This window comes from Cannabis sativa, chromosome 8 (assembly GCF_029168945.1).
Source record: "Cannabis sativa cultivar Pink pepper isolate KNU-18-1 chromosome 8, ASM2916894v1, whole genome shotgun sequence".
Taxonomy (NCBI): domain Eukaryota; kingdom Viridiplantae; phylum Streptophyta; class Magnoliopsida; order Rosales; family Cannabaceae; genus Cannabis; species Cannabis sativa.
The window spans coordinates 48,359,140-48,385,489 of NC_083608.1; the positions used below are offsets into that span (position 1 = coordinate 48,359,140).

The following is a 26,350-nucleotide window of genomic DNA, read 5'->3' on the forward strand; positions in this document are numbered from 1 at the left end:
CCCCATAACCGATGGGTATTCCCCTACCCCGAATCCGTTGGTTATTAGACGGGAATGGGGCGGGGATGGGGGTATAAATAGGTAACGGGGATGGGGGCGGGGATTGCATTCCCCGTACATTAACCGACCAATTTCCATCTCTAGTCTCAACATCTATTTGGTACCTATTAACACAACTTCAATCATCTCATGACCCTCCATGTCATAAGCATTGAATTATTTGGCTTGATAATAAATGAATAATAATAAACAACAATATCTCTAAATTATTAAAGCATTTGTATTAAAAGTACACAAACCAAAACGACATTGGTTACTTCATTAATATTTAGTATTAAATTATAAGAAAAATATTAAAGGAGTGTTATTGGTACAATTTAATATTAAGTTTTACACATTTTAATTTAATAAGTTATAAGAAATCGTTAACCAATCAGAACTATCACATTAGTAAAGTGTTGAACTCCATAATAGCAATGTTCTAAAAAAAATTATAGTAGAATTGATATTTTTTCAGAAATTATATTGCAGAAATAGTTTTTTTTTTTAAAAAAAATCTAACTCCTAATATCTTTTTTTCCGCTAAGAATCTACTAAAAAAAAATTATAGCAGAATTGATATTTTTTCAGAAATTATATTGCAGTAATTATTCGGTGAAGGTGGGAAAAGGTCAACGTCAGAGCCGCCACCAATTATTTGGACCTTCTAATTGGGTCTCAATACCCATCTAGGGAAGGCAGCCCACGGAGGTTGACTTTGGGCCCAATTATACTGGTTCAGCCCAATAGAATCATCTTCTTCTTCTTGAACATCAACAACTGATGTAAGTTCAGTTCAGCACAGTCAAACAACGCTAACTCCGATTCGCAACTCGGTGGTGAAACGGAATATGGAATCGGAGATTCCGGTGCCAACCGTGACGGAGCGCGAGCAGTGGATGGTGGAGAACAGTGTCTTTCAGATCTATGACCACTTCGTTAATTCTTCTCGCAACGTTAAAACCCAATTGTAGAACCCTAATTATGAACTTTAATTGTCATGATTATTATTTTATTTGGGGATTTCCTTCAATACTAATAATAATTTTTCTTTTTTGTTTAAAGGCTGAAGCTTCGTCGGGATAAGCATTTGGAGTATCTTTTTGGAGGTCTGAGACATCTCGGTCCCTCTTTCTGCGTTTTGGATGCCAAGTAAGTCTTTTTCTCTCTTTTATTGTTAGTTGTATGTAATGGATATGTTAAAGTTCAAATTTTTACGTAATTGAGCGACCAGTGTTTCAGTTTAGAGCTTTTAATGGGGACTATGTTGTTCTTGTATGTGTTTGCATAAAATTGTGATACTAAAATTTGTAAGTAAAGTAGATGCAGACCTTAGTTACACGGAATAAACACAACAGAAGGAAACATAATATGTAACAGAAAAAACAACTGTTTACATTTACTTGAGGCCCAACAATTTGCCATGAGTAAGCTTTACATTGATTACTTGAGCACTGCCCCATATAAAAGAGGATAATAATAATGGGAGAGAGGGAAACATAGTTTTTGTATTTGAGATGCCTCTTTGTTGCCATTTTTTTCTCATTAAAAATCAGCCATGTTAAATTGTTATCAGAATAAATTTCTAGTAGAGCCTAAATGAAGTTATCATAATAAATTAGGCATGTTAAAAATTTATATAAATGATATGAAACATACACAGAATGAGTAGTGAGCTTGTTTTTATAAGTGACATATTCCATAAGTATTTGTACTACAATTAATTATCAGAATATTTTAATATTTATATTTATTAAATAATTGGTTTAGAATCAATCGTAATGAATATGAAATATTCATACACGTAAAAGTCAATTAAATGATTTTATACTTAATATAGAAATATTCTAATATTTTTGTCATATTGTTAGTCGACCTTGGCTGTGTTATTGGATTCTGCATTCAATTGCTTTACTTGGGGAGTCTCTAGATTCTGAATTAGAACGTAATACAATTGATTTTCTTGGCCGTTGTCAGGTATGTTTGCAAATACATTTGCATCTCATTTAGTTGTTGTGCTTTTCGTAATGCAAAACATGCATCTGGATTTAGGTGATTCGTTTTTATACATTTGTATTATTCTACTTTGCAGGACCAGGATGGTGGATTTGGTGGTGGACCAGGACAGGCAAGTAAACTAGTCTAGTATGAGGCGAGGTGGTTTAGGCGCTTAGCCAGTCTTTAAAATTATATCTTGTGTTGGTTACAAATTGTAACTGTTTAACATTTGGTGTGTGGAAAGCATTTGATTCTTACCAGCTGATACTTATCAAGCTGTATTTGTACATATACAAATATAATATTAGTAATTAATTTTTCGATTTGGACCGAGGGCGGTGTCAATATTTATTCCAATCAGTTTTCTTTCAGATGCCACATCTTGCAACAACTTATGCCGCCGTCAATTCACTTATTACTGTTGGCGGTCATGAAGCTTTGTCTTCAATTAATAGGTGGTCAGTTTATACTTTTTTTTGTGAACTTCTTTTTACAGATATAATTTTCTTTTTTCCCTTTTCAAATGATTGACTCAATGTCTTTTAATATTTTTCAGAAGTACATTGTACATGTTTTTGCAGCGGATGAAGCAGCCAAGTGGGGGCTTCAGGTATGAGATCATGTCTAACTGTGTTGTTTGAAATTGGAAATTGTCACTTAATGTGAAATATTCATTTTTAATGCTTCTAAACTGGTTTTTATGAGATGCATTAAACAATCATAAGTCAATTAGTATAAATTTTAATATTGTTGGGTGCATTCATCAGGATGCATGATGGTGGAGAAATTGATGTTCGGGCCTGCTATACTGCCATATCGGTAAGTCTCTGCACTTGTCTTTGCAATACAAGCACGTCTGTGTATATGCCATGCTAATTCACTTATGATTGTTTTATCTTTTGCTCTGTACTGTGTATTCTAATTTTTATAAGCAGCTTAGTTTATGATTATCTAAGTCCTTTTCTGATCAGATTGCAAGTATTTTGAACATTTTGGATGATGAGCTAGTTCAGAATGTTGGAAATTACGTATTAAGGTTGGTCTTGATTGCTCTGCTCTTCGCAATATAGATAGGCTTCAAATCATGCTCCTCATTTGCTCAGGAGCTGTTTGTCTTGTGAATCATGATTCTCAAGTCTCATCAAGATTATGTTTAATAGCGTCCCTTGTGCATGCATTTGGTATCACTGTTAAGTCTTTTACATTAATATTGCATTATGTATAGTTGTTGATTTCTATAAATAATTAAAGTTGCACAATGTGCTGTCTCTTTGCAGCTGTCAGACTTATGAAGGTGGCATTGGTGGAGAACCTAACACTGAAGCTCATGGTGGGTATGTTTTTAGCAAGCTACTTAATACTTTGTTTTTTTGCTGTGAAGTAATTTATCTTTGTATGAACTGATTTTGGGAAATTAGGTGAATTATTGTCATTGTTTATTCAATTCAAATGAAATGAAACATAACTGATTGATCAAATCTTGGACGGATGTTAGGTACACCTTCTGTGGGTTAGCTACAATGATTCTGATCAATGAGGTCCATCGTTTGGACTTGTCTCGTTTAATTGTAAGATATGCAGTCTTCTTGTCATTCTTAGTACCTTGCCATTGCAATTTTCTTATTGATCTTACTTTTTGCTATGTTTTAACGATGTTTTCTATTCTAGGACTGGCTGGTATTTCGACAAGGAAGGGAGTGTGGATTTCAAGGGAGAACTAATAAATTGGTTGATGGATGCTATTCCTTTTGGCAGGTCCTTTTCTGTCTTTTCACTTTTTTTACTACTATTCCTTCTGGACTATAATGGGGTTAACAAAATAATACCGACCAGGGAGGCTCTTTTGCATTGTTACGAAGAGTTGGTTCATTTATTGATGAACAACTGGTGAGACCAGATAATGTTGGATGTTGCAGCACTTCCACAGTATCTGATATACCCGAAGAGGGAGGTAGGCAAGTTTAGCAGAGTATACACGATATGGTATCTGTTCTTGATCATTTTTCATTTGTTAGGTTCTGATATTTATTCTTTTACTTTCTCATTTCCATTTGCAGATTTAAATGCTTCTTCCCATGTGAATTACAATGATATTGGCCATAACTTTATCACAACATGTCCAGTAATGGAGCATCTTTTCAACAGCCATGCATTGCAGCAATACATACTTCTGTGCACACAGGTTTGGATTTTAGAAATCAGTTGTTAACTTTGAGGGCTTCACTTGATTCTTGATGTTTTAAATTTATAATGCCAATATTTTTTTTTAGCTAAAACATGTATGGTCTGGTTAGAGTTTTTCTCTCCTTCCAATTCAATAAGACTAGCGAATCATCCTTAGTAGACTCTATAGTTTGTTACCGGTAGAAGATTTTTACTCCGGTCAATGCAGGCGCAAGAGGGGGGACTCAGAGACAAGCCTGGGAAAGCTAGAGACTACTATCACACTTGTTATTGTCTAAGCGGCCTCTCTGTGTGCCATTATTACCGATCAGAGGACGAGGAGACTCCCCCGCCACCCAGCACAATGTTGGGTCCCTACTCGAATCTGTTGGAACCCGTTCATCCCATTTTTAATGTTATCTTGAAGAAATACTATGAAGCACATGAATTCTTTAGAAGCCAATGAATAACGAATAATGTATTATTTATCATTTTATCTATTTATGACCCTGCAAAATTAGGCATGAATTCATACTTGAAGTATTTTTTTTTTGGGTCAGACACACAACAAACTTTGCATTGATCATATCTAAGGTTAATAAATATGACACGAGCAGTGAAATAATGCAAATTCTATACGTGTATTTTATCTAAGGAGTGGTTGAATTGAATTGAATTCAGCCAATTTGCATGGTGTTAAGATCTCATCTCTACTCTGCCAAGTTTAAGGGTAGGTCAATTTTGGTGTCATGATTGCTTTGCTGGAGGTCTTTATGATATTGACTAATACTACTAATCAATTGTTTTTTCAATCCAAAATATAGTATTAAAAGTTTATTAGGCTTAATGGTTATTTTTTATATTATTTATTAAACATTTCAAAATTAATCCACAGGGATGATGTTGACAATGACATTTAATCAACCTAAATTGGGATCTATTAGTGTTTAAAAAAACAGTGGCCTTTGATATTGCTATGGCCACCGCCCATATGGCCCCTTTGAACTTTGATACCACAAAAGTGTCCAAAGAGTGAGAGTGACGTCGGTTTTAGTGGTCCCTTAATCAATCATTATACCTTAATAATGATTTTTAATTCAAGAGTTTTACCTAAAGGAGTAAATTTTAAAATTTGTGATACACATTAATAGACACTGCACCTAAATTTATGTTGGCTTCCTCTTGTCCTTTTTTTTTTTTACCATTCATGAATGTAGGTATTGTGATTACTAGTAATCATTGTTTATAATAAAAATAAAAATTACACGAGTGGTTATCATTGCCCTCATTTCCTACGATCAAATCAATAGCAAAGTAATAATGCTCCAAAAAAAAAAAAAAAATAGCAAAATAATAATGCTAGATGCACTAATTATTGGATTCAATAATATCTAACATTTATATGAAGAAAAATAGATTTGTACATAAACTGTCATTTTTGACACAATTGTAATCTTTATATGGTGAAAATATTTTTTGATTATAATTTTTCAGAATCTTATATAAACAATAAAAAAAACAACATATAAAAAATATAATAATGTAAATCAATAGTCCGCAACTTTGTAAGATGGGGTTTGAGGGATTTTGATAGTTTGGAGATGGTGCCTAGCTTCTATGAACTCCTGTTCGGGTTATGGATATTCTGTCCAAAGAAGAAGTTGAATAATTTCTAGTCCTTTGTTGGAGAATTTAATATCGTCGCAATACCTTTGGGCATGATTTCTGCTGATTTCTCAAAATATGGTAAGTAGATGGACTCTTAGCTATCTCTAGCGGTTTCAAGATGCCCAACACCATCATGATACACAACCCCTTTAAGTTTCTTAGGTCTATACCGCGCGCGCGAGGGGGGGGGGGGGGGACCTGAGTTGAATTTGTGGGACCTGAGTTGAATTTGTTTGTTTGCTACTCCAGCCGTTGGTCTTCTTGAACCGCATGTGGTGGAGGCTTCGACCCTTCTTTAGGGTCTTCTTCTCTGTAAGCAGTTGGGTTATACTCGCATTTGTGTGTTTTCTGATTGTTTGCATATAGTAAATTTAGTTTTAATAAAATGTCAATCTGTAATGAGTATAGTATTGTCATTAATGATATCTTTCTTATTTAGAAGTCACTCTCTTATATTTTTCTCTCATTGTAAGCGAGTTAATAATGCTCTATATTAGCCATTCTTTAGCTAAATTGACTCTCTCTTTAGATGATTCTCGAGTTTGGTGGTCGGGTCTTCTGCCCAACTTACTCTAGTTTTAATACTTGTACTGCTCATTAGATCTCTTTAGCTTTATGTCTTTCTTAATTGAATTATTCATTTTTCTCAAAAAAAAAAAAAAAAATACATGGAAAAATATGTTTTAGGATATTTCTTCAATACAACCCGAAAATAATTCTATCGATTTTCGTCATTTGAGAGAATCTTTTTATATATTTTTCTTTCATAATCGTCTATATTTTAATTATTTAAGACATCCTAAAAATATTGAAAGATTCTCAAAAATTTAACACATTAAAAATGTGATTCAAGAAATATATTACATTGGATACTCTTTTATTTTATATATATGTGAAATAAATTAACGGTTTAAATCTTATTTTTTTGAGTGTTAAATTTTTTTAAATTTTACTAATATCCTAAATACTTACAACATATATCATGAAAAAAAAAGTTGAATTGTATAATTTTTTTTTTTACATAGTAAATTGTAGAATTTTTTATTTTCAAAAAAAAAAAAAAAAAGAAATTGTAGTATTTTTTGTATGTTTTATATTTCTGAAAGTAAACTCGGCTAAAATTTGATTCTACGGTAACCGTAAGTAACTGTATAACTATTTCCTTTTGCAAGTGAAATTTCAGTATATTGGCACACACCACCACAAAATACTTTCTCAACTAAAAGAAAAACAGTCAACACACTACTCTCTTCTTCTTCTCATTTTCTCTTCCTATCATTTCCAGTTCAGATGACTGTAAACACAGAAGAAGAAACCGCCAAAAACCATGACCAAGATCAACAACCTAATTACAACGAAGAAGAATCAGCAAAACACAAACCCAGAATTATCTCAGACTCTGAATCAAGTCTCTCACTTTCACCCCTCTCTAACCGTTCCTACAAAACACCATCCCCTTCGGCCGATCACTCTGCCTACTTCGATCAAGCCCACGAGGCCCATGAGTATTCTTGGATCGAGAACATGCCCACTAAGCCCGCTTCGCCTCTGGCCCAGCCCAACCGCTCCTTTCCGGCTGAACCTCTGGTTGTGACCGAAGCATTCGACCCAGAAGCTCATGACGGCGTTGTAGTTTCCCCTGTTGAAGAAGAAAATTCAGAACGAGATGTCAGTAACGGTAACGGTAACGGAGAGGGAAAAGGAGGTGGGCTTGGTAGTTTTAATCGGCGGAAGCTGAGGCCGGACTTGCCACCCGTTAAGAAGAGGATGAAACATGGGTTGGTGAAGAGGGTTTTGTTGGGGTTTAGGGTTTGTGGGTTTGTGTTCTGTTTGGTCTCATTTTCTGTTATGGCTGCTAATAGGAATCAAGGTTGGGCTTTTGATTCTTTCTATCGATACAAGGAGTTAAGGTTAGTAAATGTAATTGCAGTTGTCAGACTGAACAACAACCTTCAAAGACAGAAAAAAGTTATCTTCTTTGTTGTACTTTTGAAATTTAACTAGTAAAAAATCTCTCTTGGGTTTGAATTTTTCAGGTACTGCTTAGGAGTTAATATATTGGGATTTGCATATTCAGGGCTGCAATTGTTTGATCTGATTTATTTCATAAGCACTGAGAAAAACTTGGTTCAACACAGATTCCGATGTTACTTTGATTTCTTCATGGATCAGGCAAGTCAATAAATGAGCAAAAAAACAAAGGTTTTTTTCCTCTTATTTTTTAATGGTATATTAGTAAATTATTGTTGCTGTTATTGTACCTAACCCTGGCTCTTTGCTTATATGCTTTGGTCCACAAACAATCCCCACTCTTTGTTGGGGTCTGACCACTCTTTATGGTGAGTCTTATCATGGGGACCATGTCCTTAAAAACATGGTTTTCATTCAAGCTCCTGTAGGGTTTCTTTTTAAATTCAGCTTAAGAAGTATTACATAACCAATGAATTCTATAAGTCTTAGCCTTTTTGATGAACTTTTCTCCAACTTTTTCCATAAAAAATTCCACCTTATCCTTTCAATCTGTGTAATTTATGTACTTTGCGTGGGAAAATATGCTTCTTGAAGAAAAAGATTTAACTTTTATCCTAAATAACTTATGATCACTTTAATCTTTAGTTTAGCTTTGTTATGGAGTACAAGTTACTATACTAAAGAGATTACCTTTAATTATACCACTTTAGTGCATATTTAAAAGGCTGAAACTCCAAATTGACAATCCCAACAGAACCTTTTTTTTAGTTCCAAAAGCCAAAGGGCACAATTCTTTTTACCTACATATAGATTCTTACAAACAAGCTTAAGCAATATGCAACAGTTTGGTGTGTCTCATTGGACTTTGTGGACAATTCTCTTATGTCCTGTTGTGCTTAGATTCCATGCACCAGGAGAGGGTTGTCTTTTCCTTTTGTTATGTAGTTTATGGTTAAAATGTCACCCATGTGGCTATCATGACATAAAAATTGACTACAAATTGATTATCCTTAAGGGCTGAACTAATTTCTTATTTGTTTATGCTGTTTGAAAGTTGAAACTGTATGTGGACACTGTTTATCCCTTTTTTTCCCTTCTTTCTTTAAACAATGGGCTTGTGTTTGGGAAATGGCAGGTGCTCGCTTATCTTCTAATGTCGGCATCTTCATCGGCTTCTACTCGAGTAGATGACTGGCAGTCCAACTGGGGGAAGGATAAGTTCCCCGATATGGCCCGTGCCGCTGTTGGAGCTTCTTTTGCTGCTTTTGTTTCTCTTGCTTGGAGCTCTGTTATCTCTGGCTACATTCTCTGTACTAAAGCTTTGTAGTCACCACTCCCTGTGTTATCGATTACAATAACTATACAGTTTTCCTCTTAGCTATCTATACAGATTACAGTACATTAGATTTGAATGTGACGGATTCTCAGAATTGATCTACTCCTTAAAGGATAATCTTTTCTTGTATAGAAATAAGGTTTCTCTAGTTGAACTCTGAGTTAATGGACTTTGTAAAATACCATTGCTATAGATATTTTTGATATCCTCTATCGACGAAAATTTATGAATGTAAATTTGAATAATTATAATAATATACAAGTTGATAATAAATAGAAGTTACACTTACATAACTTGAGGTTCATTTCAGTTAGTTTTCATTAAAATTAAAATCTCTAAAAGATCTGAAGAAGTTACTATTCATGGCTCTAAATATATTTTTGAAATGAATAAAATATATTAAAATTTGAAAAAAAAAAATAGAATTTTTGTGTTGTATTATGTGTAATGTAAAAATTTGTGATAAAATAGAGAAAATAAAATTTTAATGATGTATTTTAAATGATAAAGTAGATAAACTAATTAGAGTGCTATAAGATAACTCTTCTGTATCAATTTTTTTTCTTTTCTTTTTAACACAAATGTGTGACACAAAAGTTACACACTTATTAAGTACAATGGGATTTAAGTATTAGTCATTTATATTTTTGAAATTGGACATAAGTTACACATTATTGTGTATAAGAATACTAAAAAATGTGTGATTTGAGTGGATCTTACTAATTAAAAATTAGGTTGGTTTTGATGGTTGGAATTGGAAATACAATTCAATGTTGGAGACCTTGCCTAATAAAGAAAGAAGAGAACATATCACAATTCACAAAATAACTAGAGTGACTATATAAAGTCTTTTTTTTTTAAGTGACAAGCTTTTCTTATTTTATGTGGTAAAAATCATGGCTTGTGCTTCCTCTGTAAACAAAACTTGGATATATAAAGAGTATGGAAAACATTCCTCGAGTCAAAGGAAGACCAGGTTCTGATCAAGGTAGTTAGTTGCTGCTGCACTTAATCCTATTGATTTCAAGAGAATGCTTTGGCTTGTTCAAACCCATCTATTTCTTGTCTTTGTTATTACTTTGTTGTTGTTAGTTTATGGTCATATATCTCAACATTGGTTTAAAATTCAAGACAAACCACAATTCAAGAAAACTAAAACATTGGCAGAAAAAACGTTTATAACTGTACTAAGTGCAGAGACAAAACAAGCAGGTTTAACTTATTTTAATCCAAAGTTCATTCAGTATGAACATTGGTTCAGATTTATTGATTAGCAACAAATCGAATACATTATAGATAAGGAAGAATTCTCTATCACAGATTCTCACAAGTGTTTCACTCTCACACTCTCTCACCAGATCATACACATTTGTACATTCGTGTAGCTCAATACAAAACCCTTCCCCTTTGTGCTGTTAAATCCATACTTGTCCTTGGGCTCGGAGGTGGTGGTTGAGTTGGAACACAAGTTATTCAACTACAATTAATGCATTGCATACCTTAATATAAGTGTACAATTTAAATGTGTAAGCCATCCTAGTTTCAACAAAATTTGTTACCACATTTGTTTTTTAATAAAATAAATTAAAGGTTAATACATATAAGATCGGTAAGGAATCCACATAAACTAACCTTTCTAAAAAAAATTAATTATTACTCCTCCATAATTATCTATATGTTATTATAAGCAGGCCTTCCTAATTAGTTTTCAACAAACAATTTAATTTTTTTTTGAAAAAAAAATGTATGGCAACGAATAAACTAACCTTTTAAAAAAAAATAATAGTAACAAGTTGATTTATATAAAATATGGTTTTTTTTTTCTTTTTTAACAATATGATATGAAATATCTATTTTACTATAACAGAATTTTAGATTTTTTTTTTTAAAATATGGTTCATACTTAAAATATAACCAAACAGAAATATTTTGCATTTTTATAAATGAAAAATGAAATTAAATTTTAAATTATGGTTACATAACCAAACAGAATAGCTACACGTCTATATAAATATAATGTATGAAATAAAGAAGCGAATGATTAATTAAAATTAATTATTAATGATGGTACGCCTTCGTGATACAGAAGCAGCAGCACTTGAATTCGAATATGAATCTGATAAAAATGACAAGGGTAGTGATGATGAACCAATGGTAGTGACTATTCATCTTCACGAAGTAAATATATGGAATAATAATAATAATCAGCAGCAGCAACAAAGTAATGAGTGTTATTACGGCGTCGTTTTTGGTTTGAACACTGGAGAAGAGTTGATGAGTGAGACTATTAGTGCTGATCCATCCAAACCAATAATTTGGGATCGTAACAGAGATTATGTGATTTTGGCAAAGGATAATCCAAGTGATTTGGATTACGTGGATTTGGACGTCATGCAATTTGATTACTTTCCTGAATCTGAAACCGGAACATCCACGGGTGATAGATTGGTGGGTCGGGTTCGGTTTCGGTTACCCATTTGGCCTGGTCAAAAGGAAGTTCTAATGGCCATACGAGAAGAAGAAGATGGTGTACTCCTTTATAAACCTACTGGTTCTATCAAAATTTGTATCAAAATTGAACCCAAATCTGTGTTTATTATGAACAAGAGGAGGAGACAATCACAACGTTATAATTCTTACCCTTATTATTACTTTTAATTAATTTGTTTTGTTTGGGAATTGGGAGGAGGGTTGTTGTGTTCTCTCATCTTGTTGGTGGTTATTTAGATTGTTCTTTTGTTTGTTTTAATAATAATAAGTGAATCTTATTGATCACATGACAATGAAAAATATAAATGAGTTTATATTATACTATGATGCATCTTTTCATGTCAAAGATAGTGTCAATTTCATTACTTCATTTGATGTTGGGGTGTTTGCAATGCTGACAATGTAAATTTTGGTCATTTTTTCAAATTGTAATCGTTATTATCGAACATTACAATAAAAAAATAACATATACACTATGATGTATTTTTGTAATGAGATTGCTAAAGGCACTAGTATTACCTAACACATTTTTATGTGTCAATATCATTATTAGTCTAACTAAATATCGAGTCGCACTGCACTATTACCTAATAATAATGCTCTTTTGTAATATATAATGTGGTACAATTTGAACTACCATTACTAAATTTAAAAGCATTACACAGTTTGGCCAAATGCAAACAGCACCACAAAAAAATTAAAACTGCTTTTCTATGTGGTGTGGGCTTGTGGGCTTGTGCACTGTTTGGTGTGCTTCTCTTTGGATAATGAACATGTTTATTTTAATGAAAGATTTCTTATTAAGAAAAAAAAAGTACAAATTTGTTACAACAAAATATGACTAAAGAAATTATTTCTACTAAAAGAAAATGGAATTTATCATTATCATCCAATCTAATTATATAATATATATTAATCTAATTTAATTGAATTTGCTTATACATATCGGATGAATAGTCTGATCTGGCGTTAACTACAAAGCAAAGATTTTAGCCGCTCTTAACGGGGATCATAGGATTTCCAACGTGGCAATTTAGTCTTTCCAAATTAACTTGTTTTTTTACAGAAAAATCAATTATAAAAAATAAAATAAAATAGATCTTATATTAGCAAGGATAAATAAATATAATAATAATCCTCGTACGGTTTGACCGGGCCTATTAATATTGCTCATCTTATGATGTCTTACACCTTGACATTTTGTTTTTATATTTCATTAACTGAAATGAAATCTATGATTTTAATATACCTTAATAAAAATAACCATAAAAATAAATGTTAGATTGGAATAAGTTATGTTATATGAGGTTTGCATCTTAAGACTCTTTTGTTAATTAAGTTATTTTTCATAAATAAGTTTGATTATTGCAACAAGTCTAAATATAATTTTTGGATATTTGTGTTTTTGTTAAGTATAATAGATACTCTCATAACTTTGTAAGCACTTAGAACCAGCTTATAATATGTACATTTCTTCATTTCGGGCCAAGTCATGAACAATTCTTTACTCCAAAAAAAAAAGAGTTTCACACCATGACGGAGAAAATTTGTATAAACAACTATTATTACACCCAACTTTGTAAATGTATATAATCCACTTTGTTCAAAGCCAAATGTATCTCCTAAAAAAAAATCCTATAAATTTGCCATAATAACTAAAAGCTATTGTGTGTGTAAATTGTAGTACTAAACTATGGATGATTTCATACCAAGTGTAAATAAGGGTTGGGTTTATAGTGAATATGGGAAATCTTGCCATGTGTTAAAGCTTGATTCAAACGTAGGTGTTCCTGAAGTGAGAGAAGACCAAGTTCTAATCAAAGTGGTTGCTGCTTCTATTAATCCAGTTGATTATCAAAGGATGCTTGGCTTTTTCAAAACCATTGATTCTCCACCACCAGTATAACTCCTTTTCACTCTATTTTTTTTATATTAATAATGAAATATTTCCTCGTGCGTTCATGGAAAACCAACCATTTTACACTTTGTGTTTTGTAAAAATTATTGATTGAACTCTCTTTTTTGTTAAATAACAAATTAAACTCTATATCTTTCAAAATAATATCATTAGTTTAATTTTTTGACAATTTTTTTTTTTTTTAAATATAATCAATCAAGTCAATTTCTAGCACGAAATGACTAGAAGCAAAAGAATTGCAACTAGTCTCGTCATGACATTTCCATGTCAAGCTATTATTATGTTATTTTGAGGAATATTGAACTCAATAATGTTTTGTACTATTTTAAAAAATAAAGGGTTCAAATTATCATTTAACATGTAAGTCTAAAATGAGTTATGACTCAAAATCATTTGGTAATAAAGGAAGGCATTGTTCCAACTTTCTTACACAGTTTTTTCTTTTTTTTTTCTTCTTCTAAAAAAAAGACAGTTGTAGGGTATGATGTGGCTGGTGTTGTGGTAAAGGTTAGAAGCCAAGTAAAGAAGTTAAAGGTTGGAGATGAAGTGTATGGTGATATAAACGAAATGTCTATTGACAAACCAAAGAATTTTGGTACTTTGGCAGAGTACACTGCTGCAGAGGAGAAACTTTTGGCTTTAAAACCAAAGAATCTGAGTTTTGTTGAAGCTGCAAGTCTTCCAGTAGCTATTGAAACTGCCTATGAAGGCCTCAAAAGGGCTGATTTTTCTGCTGGTAAATCTATTCTTATACTAGGAGGCTCTGGTGGAGTTGGAACACAAATCATTCAAGTACATATACAACTACAATACATCATATATCTCTTTTCTTTGCTTTTAATAACTTTTCTCTAGTGTTTCTTTTTGAAAAAAACTGTCCTTTTTTGATCCGAGACAGCTAGCAAAACATGTTTTCGGGACGTCGAAAGTGGCTGCAACAGCAAGCACAGCCAAGCTTGAGTTGTTGAAAAGGTTGGGAGCTGATTGGAGTATTGATTACACAAAGGAGAATGTTGAGGAAATTCAAGAGAAATTTGATGTAGTGTATGATACAGTTGGTAAGTTTATTAATCTTTTCTGAATTTTTGTTTAAGTTTCAAGACTAAAAATTTATTGAATAAAAAACAGGACAAGTTGAACAAGGTTTAAAAGTAGTGAAAGAAGGTGGGAAGATTGTGTCAATATCTAAGCCAGCAGTTGGAGCAATATTTTATGGTTTGAGTTCAAGTGGTATTACTTTGGAGAAATTGGAACCTTACTTGGAGAATGGTAAGGTTAAGGCAGTGATTGATCCCAAAGGCTTATTCCCTTTTGCCAATACTATGGAGGCTTTTGCTTATCTTGAGACTTCTAGAGCCACTGGAAAAGTTGTCATTTATCCCATTCCATGAATGATTGGGTCTTTTTTGGCTTTAAAGTCTATATTTAGTGTGCTGTTACTCGTTACTGTTTTATCTGAATAAAAACAACTAATGATCATGTTGTAAATTGTAATTGTGTGTTTTTAATGGGGTTTTAGTTGTCTATTGTATTGTGATCAATAAAAGTTTTGTTATTTGGTGTGAGAAGTTTATTGTTGATTGTTTTCTCTGCATTATTAATTAATTAATAAAGGATCCAAGTGTATGAGAGAGGAGTGTTTTGGTATCTCTAAAATACTTTGGATTGGAATTGCTAGGAATACAAGAAGATTATATTTATTTTGAGAGAAGCTAGAGTCCATTTTTGAAGTTATTTTTTAAAATTGGAATTATTTACTTATTTCTTAATTTATATATAATTTTATTTTAATAATATCAAACACTTTAAAAGTGCTTCGAGAAAGGATCTTAAGAATGGTACACCAATATTCTATTAAATTTGTGTATTTTTCTAATTTGTAATTTTTATTATAAGCTTAATTTTATCACATTAATTAACCTAACCATTGATCGGTGTATCTTAGCAACACAAATTAATCCTCCATTAACAATAGTATGTCTTTTTTGAAAACTCATGAATTTATAAAATATTAATTGATATATATTTATATATATATAAATTTCCCCAGTCCAAATCCACTTGGACCGACCCTCAAGCAAATCAAATGAGAACTCTACCGGAAAAGCAATAAAGCACGATCATAAATGAGAACTTGAAAACTTTTTATCAGAATTTTAAAACTTGAAATTACTGCAATACAATTTAACTTAACCAATTAGATGTAAGATACTAAAAATTAAAACAATAAATAGGATGGGAGAGAGAGAAAAGCTAAAGAACACCCATAGTTACTAACATCATCACACAAATTTTATCCCTACTAATGTAATTTAATATCCGATCCACTTATTTATAATAATTACAAAAATAAAAAACCCCTAACTATATATAAAACATCAGTAGTAACTAATAAGAAAAAGCATGCAAAGCTTAACCTAATCCAAATTAGGATTAATATGCTCCACATCATAAGTTATACTCTCAGTCTCACACTGATTATTAACTGCAGCCACCACCACCACCACAACCACCACCACCGCCACAACCACCGCCACCGCCACAACCGCCACCACTGTGGCTATGCCCACCACCACCACCGTGGCAGGCAGCATTAGTATTTGCTGCCATGACTAGAGTAAGAGCTGTCATATCAGCCGCAAAATAGTCATTGGAAGCTTTATTACTTGTTTTGGTAGTTTTGGTAGTACTGTGAGTAGTACTATTTTTTGTAGAGGAATTATAATTACGTGATTTGTGTACATGTTTGGCATTGGTAGGCCTAAAAGGAGAATAATGAGATGTCCAAGTATTTTGGAGGATAATCATATTTCCATCTTTAGTACTCTTATTCTTGTTTCTCTCTTTTTTCTTCTCATCTTCTTTGCTTTGACTCCAAACGCAACCCATCTCAAAAATATTAATTTGCTTGCTCTCTCACACTCTATACTTCTCTCTTCCAATTAATGAAGTACTCATAATTTGTTATATATATATATGTGTTATTTGAATTCAAATTTTTATATCTTTTATAATTTAAATGAGATTATATTATTTGCTATAATAATTAAAGTATTTAAAATAGAACTTTCCAGCCGCGTTAGCCTCGTCAACAAATATCAGATATCTTTTAAATTATTTATTAATTTAAAATTAGTTTTAATTATTATTATTATTTTGTAAATTTAAAAAAAAATCTGTTATTGAATTTAAATTTGACAAAAGATTTTAAATAAAAATAATATGATAATCAGATAATTTTTTCTTTGACAAAAATACGATATTAATAAAAAAAGATAATTACATACAACACAATTTTTTTTAAAGATAATTTCATTTTCAATTTTACGTTTAAAGATTTTTTTTTTACACTTTTACAATTTTTTATAGTAACAACACGAAAATAATAAGAAAATTATATAAAATTAATAAAAAAAAAACATCCAAATAACATAAAAACAACAACAAAAAAATAACATACAAATAACAATAAATTAATAAGAATATAACATAATAAAAGACTGTATTACTATTTTTTGTAAATAAAAAAAAAAGAAAGAGATAATTATTTTTTTTAAAATGATTTATTTAATTTATTTTAAAATATTTATTTACGTTGGTCAATAAAATTGTGCCACGTAGACAATCTAAAATAACAATTAACAATTAAATTTGACTAAAAACTGTATGACTTGAGGGTTTTACCCAAAATATAAGTTTTTGAAATTAGTTATTAATAGAGTAAAACTATTAAAAGTTTACCACAATTCATGTCAAAAAAAAAAAGTTTACCACAATTTGTTCTAATCTTATTATACTTTTGTTAAGTTGGATAAAGTTGAAGGCTTATGTATATAGTTAAGAACTATTTTTAAAGAGAATCCAAATAATAGAACTTATATAATTATAGCTCATCCATTTTGTCTGCCATGTCGGTTGCAGCAAATACTATTGTTTTCATATTTGTTTGAAATTTCTTATAATTGTACTTTTTATTTGCATTCACACAAAACTTTTATTTCACTGATTGGATGGAACCCATCAAGTAGTGGAGCTAATACCATTCACACCACCTTTACTCTGTGCTACAATTGCAATATACAAAATAACCACGTTTTTCTTGCTGTCTGTCCACACCTTTGGTCTATTAAATATCTCACCATCTCATCACAATAATTATTAACACACCTTCATCTTGATCTTGTTCTTGATCTCCTTCCACACGTTTACATCATCACCATGGCTGCTCCTTCTTCTGATTCCATACCTTCTGTCAACAAAGCTTGGATTTACTCCGATTATGGAAACTCCTCCGATATCTTGAAGCTTGACCCCAACGTACCAGTTCCTCAACCTAGAGATGATCAGGTTCTCATCAAGGTTGTGGCTGCCTCCATTAACCCTATTGATTTCAAGAGAATGCATGGTCTCTTAAAAGCTGTCGATGACCTACCTGTGAGTTTCTCTCTATTTCTAATCTGGGTCACTCTTTATTTTGTAAATTAATTGGCTATGACTATAGTTCTGTTGTAAAGGTTTTTCCTTTGTATCAAAATCTGTACCAATTGGCTTATTATGTGAAATTTCCCTTGTATCAACATGTATGGTAAAAGATCTAATTAAGGACAAATTGAATTTGGTTAAAAGGGGCTAAAAAGTGTTTAGCAGATTCTAATTTGGTTTTAGTGCCTTTTATCTACAGATTGTTCCTGGTTGGGATGTTGCTGGTGTGGTTGTAAAGGTGGGAAGCCAAGTAAAGAAGTTTAAAGTTGGGGATGAAGTTTATGGAGATATAAATGAGACAGGAACAGTAAAGCCAGAAAAGTTTGGTACTTTGGCTGAGTACACTGCTGCATCAGAGAAAGTTTTGGCTCTCAAACCAAAGAATCTTAGCTTTGTGGAAGCTGCTAGTCTTCCTTTAGCTATGGAGACTGCCTATGAGGGTCTTGAACGAGGTGAGCTTGCTCCTGGTAAATCTGTTCTGGTTCTAGGAGGTGCTGGTGGAGTTGGTACTCACATTATTCAGGTAAAGCTTCATTGTTCTTTTCTTCTTATATTTATCTCAGAAACCAGAGTTGATAATTCTGATAAGTATGTGCTCTTTCGTTTAATCTGAGGCAGCTTGCAAAACATGTTTTCGGTGCATCGAAAGTGGCTGCTACAGCCAGCACTGCGAAACTGGACTTGTTGAGGAGCTTGGGTGCTGATTTAGCTATTGATTACAAAAAAGAGAATGTTGAAGATGTTCCTGAGAAATTTGATGTGATATTTGATACAGTTGGTAAGATTATCTTCCTCATTCTCATTGATTAATTTTGCAGTATTAATGTTTTCCTAAAATGGGTTAGAATGATAATTTGTTTGCTTCCAAAAACAGGCCAAGTTGACCAAGCTGTGAAGGTCCTGAAAGAAGGTGGAAAGATTGTGACAATAGTAGGCCCTGCGCCTGAAGCAATCTTCTTTTTTCTGACTTCAACTGCTACAACTTTGGAGAAGCTTGAGCCTTATTTAGAGAGTGGTAAGGTGAAGCCATTGATTGATCCCAAAGGCCAGTTCCCTTTTTCCAAGACAGTGGAGGCATATTCCTACCTCGAGACTTCCAGAGCTACAGGGAAGATTGTAATCCACCCTATCCCTTAAGTAGAAAGCTCGAAGCTATTTGTTTGCTATTTCAAAACTTCAAGTCCTTGTTTGTTTATTATGTACATCAGCTTGAGAAGAAAATAAATTAAAGCTAGTTGTAACTTTGTGAAGATGAATTTTTTTTTATGTTTAAAAATTCAAAAGTAAAATTTTACACGAAACACCCTAAAATTTCACATTATAAAAAAACTTGGGGACTATTTCTAACGAGCTATGAACAACACAATATGAATAAGATTTACTGCCGTAAACAATTTATTGCTACATTTGTTTATAGGTATACACATATACAAAGTTATGAAAAGGGCAGGAGGTTAAATGCTGCCTTAAACTTTGCATTTGAAACTACTAAAGAGCCCATAGTGTAAAGTGCAAGCACTTTTGAGATCAAAGTGCCAAGCATATCATCCAAAATATGACAGAAGTTCTAAACATCAGTATCCACATAAAGTCTAGCTTAACTTTCCTTCTAGTCCTTTAAACAACACTCGAAAGAAAGAACACATCAGTTCCTCACCTTCTTTTTCCACCAGTAATTGGTCCAATAGACTTCTTCAATTTCGAAAGTATCGCTGTCAACTGCATCTGGGTAAGAATCTCCCTTCAAAATGAGATCTTTAGTCTCTCCTCGCAGTTTTAAGCTCCCACATCTGTGTATCAACATTGAAAAACACAATAACCTGTATTATGTACCTATCAAGTTTCCATGTTTTTAGTTAACAAATAGTTTTTCAATCATTCAATTTATGATAACAGAGTTATCATTGAAAACAAATGTGTGTGTACATTGCCAAACATCTACAATTCTATGATTAACAAACACATAGTTACCTTGTATTGACATTGAGTATCTCAACATTATTATTCCCAGCAAAAGTGTCCCTGAGTGAAATAAAACTCGGAGTGTGAACTATGATTTCGTACCTTGTTTTAAGACCACAAAAATCAATGTATGTGGGATCGGAATAACAGAGTGTGGGATGGAAACCAACTAATGAGGGATCAATGAGGAGTGGCTTTTTGTACATCAGTTGACCGTTATTGCTAAGAAAAATCAAAAGAGCTCCAGAATTGAAACCATGAACAGGTTGATATAAAATATATGGCCAATCCCAGTCCATGGTAAACAATTTACTCCAAGCTTTTGTATCAGAGCTAAAACTTTTCAGTATCCAAACATCCAATGAAAGATCAGATCTATCGCATAGACAAAGATCACCACTTATAACTCCCATGGTGATATCTGTTATCCATGTATCTTCACATTCTTGTGGAACATTGAGTAGCTCAAATTTCTCGTTGTCGAAATCAAATGAAATCAGATAATTTGGTCTCCCATGGTCGACATAAAGCCCATACAGAGCTCCATTAAGATAAGTGGGAAATCCTAGCTTAAACTTTGAGTGAGGAGCATTATCAACACTACGCCATGAATCTGTGCCAAGAGTGTGTACCACTGCGTATGTGTTAGTATAGTTGGAAAAGGCATTGCAATGGTGCTCAGGGCGTCTTACATAAGTGTTTCGATGAAAAACCCTAATGACTTTGTATTGATTACTCTCTGGACTGAATCCCAATCCACAATCAACGGCATCGTTGAGATTTTCATCATCACAATTGCTCGGTGGAAGGTTCATGAACTCTCCGGTTACTGGATTGCACACTGCAACAGGATCATTTCGCGACGGCTCGGACAAGCAAAGCAAACCGTTACAAGAGTTCACAATCTTGTACTTGTGATCTTTTGGCTTCAAATTAAGGCAACGATTCTTCTTCTTCATTACAGGATCGTCCTGGTTTTGTAACACAATTTCGGCATTGCGTACCGGGATCTTCAATTTGGCATTAAGTTTCATGTGAGGAGAAATATAATAGCCATCTTCTACATCCAATGAAAGCCTGCAGAGATCAAAATAAGATTCAAAACCATAGCCACCATGAATATCAGGTTCAACCAAGTACAGAGTTCTCGAAATTCGAATGGAATCTAGAGTCCGGATCAAGAATTGAGGCTTTGCTTGAGCGAAATGCAACTTAGCGAAATGAGATTCCGATATCAGATTGCGCCATTTCTTGCAGACTGATTTGCAGAAAACAATGCTTATAGTTGTGAGACCAAAGAAAATTTGAACAAGGATTTGATCAGGAATATCACTTATGGTGACCGAACCAGACATTTGAATCAGCTCATCATCAAAATGACTCTTGTCGACATCACAAACTATAGATGTTCGTTTTCTTTTCACGGCCATATTCTTCTTTTGATTTGATCAATGTTACAAGCATAATGCATACACACAAACACATTCATCAGATACAGAATATATATATATATACATATATATAAAATGAAATTCTTCCAAAAAAAAAAAATATATAAAATGAAAATGAAGAAGATAGTGGATTCGTAAGAGTTAATACAAAATGGAGAAGAAGTAAGAGATTACCAGAGAGGAGGAAGAAGCAGAGTCGATAGCAGTTGCAGAGAGAGAGAGAGAAGAGTGAGTGAGGATTATATGTTGAGAGACTCAAATGGTTGAATTTTCCCGCTCGATTTATTAATCTCAAATTGATTGATTAAACAAAATTCTGATTTCAAAAACAAATTTGTGTTGGTTACCTTGCCTGGCCCCAACCTCTATTTCTTCTTTTCAATTGTTTAGTAGTTAAATAATTTATAAATTTTTTAATCACAAAAATAATAATGGAAAATTCTATAATGCGCCCCCTTAAAATGGATATATTGATGCACCCCTATCTGTTTTAGCATTTGAAATAATTTTTTAATCAAATTTTTTCTCATGGTCATGTACGTTATAGTTATTTAAGACATCCTGCAAAATTTTAAGAAATTCGAAAAAGTTTAACATGCTGAAAACTATGCTCAAATAATATGTTACACGCGTGACTATTTTATTTTATACGCGTGTAAAATAGACTGTTTGAATATTATTTTTTATATTGTAAATTATTCCGAATTTTTCAAAATTTTGTAGGATATCTTAAATAGCTATAACGTACATAAATATGAAAAAAAATTAGACTAAAAAATTTCTCTGAATGCCGAAACAAGTTAAAGGTGCATCAGTGCATCCCTTTTAAGGGGTGCATTGTAGAATCACCCAATAATAATAAAATTTTTGTTTTTAAAAAACAACAATATATTTTTATAATTATTTTTATTTTTTAATTTTCAAAACAAAAAAAATAAAATTGTGTTCTGTAAATTTTATTTTTCATTTTTATTTGTTAATTTTAGAGTAAATAACCTTTTAGATTTTGCGTTTTGTAAAAGTTACCAATTGGACTTTTTGTTTTGTTAAATGACAAAATAGACTATGTATTTTTCAAAATTGTACAAATAGGACATTGAATTGATTTTTTGTCAAAATAAAATTTAATAATAATTTAATCTAAAGATGTTATGACAAAACTGGTTACATTTTCTGTATCTGTTCGTATTAAAAATTATCTTAAAGTTAGTTACATTAAAAAATAAAATTGTTGAAAATGGAGCTCAGGGTCCTTTTTTTACCATTTTAGAAAATATAAGGTCCATTTTATCATTTAACATGACAGAAAGTCTAATTGATAATTTTTGAAAAATGCAAGATTCAAAATAATATTTACCCTTTATTTTATTTAAGTTGAGTTTAGGACTAGGGCGGGGGCCGAGGTCTGGCATTGGGGCCGAAATCTAAGGTTCAAGTTCAAGGTTAATTCATCTATATGACAAACATAAATCAAAGATGTCTCTGAAAAGTTGGATAGCAAACTAATAATATCCTCTAAAAAGATCCTAATTCATTACCAAAAAAAAAAAAAGAAGATCTTCTAAAAAATTCAAAAACCAAAGCTACAATCAAACTCAAAAGAGCTAAGATGGTGTTTGGTTTATTGTGAGGATTGGCCCATATGGTATGCAAGTTGGACTACATAAGGCCAAAAAAATAAAAGGTCTAATATATTTTTTTTTTTAATGTCTTTCATGTTTTTTTTTTAATGAATCCAACTTTTCAAAGGACTAAACTAACAACTTGTCATTGATCACTCTTGCATTCCAATTCTCAAGATCATTTTCAATTCAGTTATTATTTTTAAGCAAAAAAAAAAGTTACTATTATTTATTATTTTTTTCAAACTTTTCATATTCTTTTTTTTATTATTATTATTTTGTTGTTGTATTTAAATCAATAATAATTTTAACAAAATAATTAGAGTTTTTTATGTTTTGTAAAATATATAATCGTGTGATAATATCAAAAAATATTATTTATAAACTGCATTTTTTTTTTGTTGAAAATGTTTTAAGTGGCTTTGCTTATTTCAAATTGCAATGTAATTTTTCTTTTATTCCACAAACTCCCTAACAAAAAGGTGATGGATATGAATATTCTTTTGACTAGGATCTCATCTACAAACTTACATAGCATAATTTGCTCAGTAAAGAAGTACAACACATATACAAAATTTACACACTCACACCTTCAATCTCATATGATCAGTTTCAGTTCTATGACATCTCTCTTGATGGTTTTTTCTTATTATTATTATATAATTCATCGCAAGTATAACTTAAAAATTTGAAAAACAAACTGAGATAATTAACATATGGTTTGATTAGCCTCAAGTAATAATACATAATAAGCACATATATATTTATCTCGAGGGTAAAATAGATAGGCATGTCTATTGATCAAGTTGTGAAAAAGTGAACTTTGCATGTAATACTAATAACCAATAACACTAGCAAGTTAGCAACAAAGCAGTCTCAATCATATCCAACAACATATAAGTGTTGATATACTAAACATTCTATCTCCAATATGACAAAAAGTTAATTAAGGAGAAATAAAGGTATTACCACTCTAAACATCAGCTTGATTGATCTATTAGTCTAATCTTATAAGCACACTAGAAAGATTACGTCAATGCTTCCTCCACAAGTACTTGGTCCAGTAATCTTCTTCAACTTCGTAATCAGAGATATCAAGATACCCATCAAGTTCATCTTGTCCCTCCAAAAACAGAGCTTTAGTCTCTCCTAGCAGTTTCAAGCTCCCACATCTGTATCATCATTGTGAATCAAAATAACTTGTAGATTAAGATTACTTGGTCAAAAATTAGAGAGACAATGGTATTTTGTTATGTAATAATGATAGTACTGATGCTCAATGTTAGTAATTAACCTTAACACATAAACACTCTCCAATGTCTAATCAACTCACCACATGAAAATAATCAAAGTAGAGAAAACAAGTTGTAGTAAATACGTACCTTGTATTGACATTGAGTATCTCAACATTATTATTTTCAGCAACAATGTCCTTGAGCGAAATAAAGCTGGGAGTGTGAACCATGACTTCGTACCTTGATTTAGGGCCACAAAGCCCAAGATATTTGAACATGTAGCCACCTGACTCAGAGTACACCAGTCCACTCGTGTTGTTACGAAACAACAAAAGAGCTCCAGAATTGAAGTAATGAATAGGTTGATATAACCCATATGGAAAATCAGAGTCCATACTAAACAATTTCTCCCAAGATTTACCAAAATCGCTACGTTTCTTAAGTACCCAAATCTTCATGGAAATGTCAGAACCATCGCATAGGCAAAGTTCACCACGTAAAACTCCCAGACTCATATTCCTCCACGAAGACCACGAGTGCCAGCATTGGCGTGGAAGTTCAAGTAGCTCGAATTGCTCGTGTTCGAAATTAAAAGAAATTATATAATTTGGTCTCTCGTGTTTGACATAAAGCCCATACAGAGCTCCATCAAGATAGGTAGGAAATCCAAGCTTGTAACATGACTGAGGAGCATGATCAACACTACGCCATGAATCTGTCCCAAGAGTGTGTACAACTGCAAATGAGTTGGTACATCTGAAAGAGGTATCGTAATGATTCTCAGGACGTGTAACATAAGTGTTCTTCTGATAAACTCTAATGACTTTGTATTGATTACTCTCTGGACTGAATCCCAATCCACAATCAATGACACCACTGAGAGCTTCATCATCACAATTACTGGGTGGAAGGTTTATGAACTCTCCAGTTACTGGATTGCAAACTGAAATGGGATCATTCCGCGACGGCTCAGACAAACAAAGCAATCCATTGCAAGAATTCACAATCTTGTACTTATGATCCTTTGGCTTCAAATTAAGGCTACGCTTCTTCTTATGCTTCGTTTCAGGATGATCAATTTGGTAATTCAGAACACTTTCTGCATTTCGCAGTGGGATCTTCAATTTGGTATTCAGTTCTATGTGACAATAACTGTTATCATCTTTCTCTTTCCATTCACACGAGCAGCATTCTAAATCGAAACCAGGTCCATCTTCAATATCAGGCTCAACCAAGTACAGAGTTCGCGAAATTCGAGTCGGATCAAGAGTCCTGATCAACAATTGGGGCTTTGCACGAGCAAAATGCAATTTAACGAACTGAACATTCGAGATCAGATTACGCAATTTCTTGCATACAGATTTGCAGAAAACAATGGTCTTAGTGGGAAGAGTGAGGAGGATTTGAACGAGTATGCGGTTAGGAAGATCGATTAAGGAAGAACCTGAAATTTGAATCAACTCATCTACCCTACTCATCTCAGTTTCACTAGCTAGTGATATCCGTTTTCTTTTCACAGCCATTCTTCTACAAATCATCTAATATATATGTCATGGATTCATCAGATTTAGTTAGGCACAATGTAATTTGAACAGATTGACATGAATGCATATATAGAAAAAGTGAAGAAAATAATAATAATTAATAAGAAGAAGATTAGCATACCAGAGAGAGATTGAGAGAGGAGAGTAGGTGCAGTTGCAGAAATTTGAAGAGAAGATGAAATTGGTTTGCATTTGTGTGGTTTGGTTTGGTTTGGTTATAAGTAAGTAACTTATATGTAGTATTTATATATAGGGAACTTTGCTCTCCCTTACTACTTGGCGGGAAACTATATAGTAAGAGGCGCCACTTTTTCTCTGCTAATCAATTTCCATTTTCCAAGAGATTTTTTTTTTCCAAAAAAAAAAATAAAATACTGTATATATTGTTTTTAATGAATTTTCATTAGGTTTTTTTCTATATTGTTTTTAATGAATTTTCATTAGGTTTTTTTTTTCTGATATTAGAGGAGG

General features: G+C 32.4%; 6 protein-coding genes across 7 annotated transcripts; 4 read left to right on the forward strand and 2 right to left on the reverse strand.

Moving 5' to 3' along the window:
* Nucleotides 1-735: 735 nt before the first annotated feature.
* Nucleotides 736-4,831, forward strand: LOC115701154 (protein farnesyltransferase subunit beta). The gene is made up of 14 exons (XM_030628863.2): nucleotides 736-1,009; nucleotides 1,105-1,191; nucleotides 1,911-2,016; nucleotides 2,132-2,167; nucleotides 2,410-2,492; nucleotides 2,594-2,647; nucleotides 2,805-2,856; nucleotides 3,009-3,073; nucleotides 3,315-3,371; nucleotides 3,533-3,605; nucleotides 3,706-3,792; nucleotides 3,871-3,988; nucleotides 4,095-4,219; nucleotides 4,430-4,831. Exons 1-14 carry the CDS (start codon nucleotides 891-893, stop codon nucleotides 4,664-4,666), a joined length of 1,299 nt encoding a protein of 432 aa, XP_030484723.2. The 5' UTR covers nucleotides 736-890; the 3' UTR covers nucleotides 4,667-4,831.
* Nucleotides 4,832-6,994: 2,163 nt separating this feature from the next.
* Nucleotides 6,995-9,397, forward strand: LOC115700614 (CASP-like protein 4A1). The gene is made up of 3 exons (XM_030628219.2): nucleotides 6,995-7,778; nucleotides 7,905-8,040; nucleotides 8,975-9,397. Exons 1-3 carry the CDS (start codon nucleotides 7,159-7,161, stop codon nucleotides 9,164-9,166), a joined length of 948 nt encoding a protein of 315 aa, XP_030484079.2. The 5' UTR covers nucleotides 6,995-7,158; the 3' UTR covers nucleotides 9,167-9,397.
* A 3,846-nt stretch (nucleotides 9,398-13,243) lies between these two features.
* Nucleotides 13,244-15,621, forward strand: LOC115700352 (2-methylene-furan-3-one reductase-like). Its single transcript, XM_061102172.1, has 4 exons — nucleotides 13,244-13,565; nucleotides 14,052-14,375; nucleotides 14,482-14,641; nucleotides 14,712-15,621. The coding sequence occupies exons 1-4, from the start codon at nucleotides 13,359-13,361 to the stop codon at nucleotides 14,972-14,974; spliced, it is 954 nt and encodes a 317-aa protein (XP_060958155.1). The 5' UTR covers nucleotides 13,244-13,358; the 3' UTR covers nucleotides 14,975-15,621.
* A 1,811-nt stretch (nucleotides 15,622-17,432) lies between these two features.
* On the forward strand, nucleotides 17,433-19,315 carry LOC115699695 (2-methylene-furan-3-one reductase). Its single transcript, XM_030627221.2, has 4 exons — nucleotides 17,433-18,017; nucleotides 18,265-18,588; nucleotides 18,684-18,843; nucleotides 18,940-19,315. Exons 1-4 carry the CDS (start codon nucleotides 17,802-17,804, stop codon nucleotides 19,200-19,202), a joined length of 963 nt encoding a protein of 320 aa, XP_030483081.1. The 5' UTR covers nucleotides 17,433-17,801; the 3' UTR covers nucleotides 19,203-19,315.
* A 123-nt stretch (nucleotides 19,316-19,438) lies between these two features.
* LOC115700354 (F-box protein At3g07870-like) lies at nucleotides 19,439-21,835 on the reverse strand. Of its 2 annotated transcripts, none has more exons than XM_061102174.1 (3): nucleotides 21,653-21,835; nucleotides 20,037-21,460; nucleotides 19,439-19,855 (listed from the first exon to the last, which is right to left on the reverse strand). In XM_061102174.1, the coding sequence occupies exons 2-3, from the start codon at nucleotides 21,455-21,457 to the stop codon at nucleotides 19,711-19,713; spliced, it is 1,566 nt and encodes a 521-aa protein (XP_060958157.1). In that variant the 5' UTR covers nucleotides 21,458-21,460; nucleotides 21,653-21,835; the 3' UTR covers nucleotides 19,439-19,710. The 2 variants fall into 2 exon arrangements, with proteins under 2 accessions (XP_060958157.1, XP_060958156.1); XM_061102173.1 differs by having other exon boundaries at nucleotides 20,037-21,463.
* Nucleotides 21,836-23,897: 2,062 nt separating this feature from the next.
* Nucleotides 23,898-26,333, reverse strand: LOC115699035 (F-box protein At3g07870). Its single transcript, XM_030626242.2, has 3 exons — nucleotides 26,001-26,333; nucleotides 24,483-25,873; nucleotides 23,898-24,272 (listed from the first exon to the last, which is right to left on the reverse strand). The coding sequence occupies exons 2-3, from the start codon at nucleotides 25,871-25,873 to the stop codon at nucleotides 24,134-24,136; spliced, it is 1,530 nt and encodes a 509-aa protein (XP_030482102.1). The 5' UTR covers nucleotides 26,001-26,333; the 3' UTR covers nucleotides 23,898-24,133.
* Nucleotides 26,334-26,350: the final 17 nt, after the last annotated feature.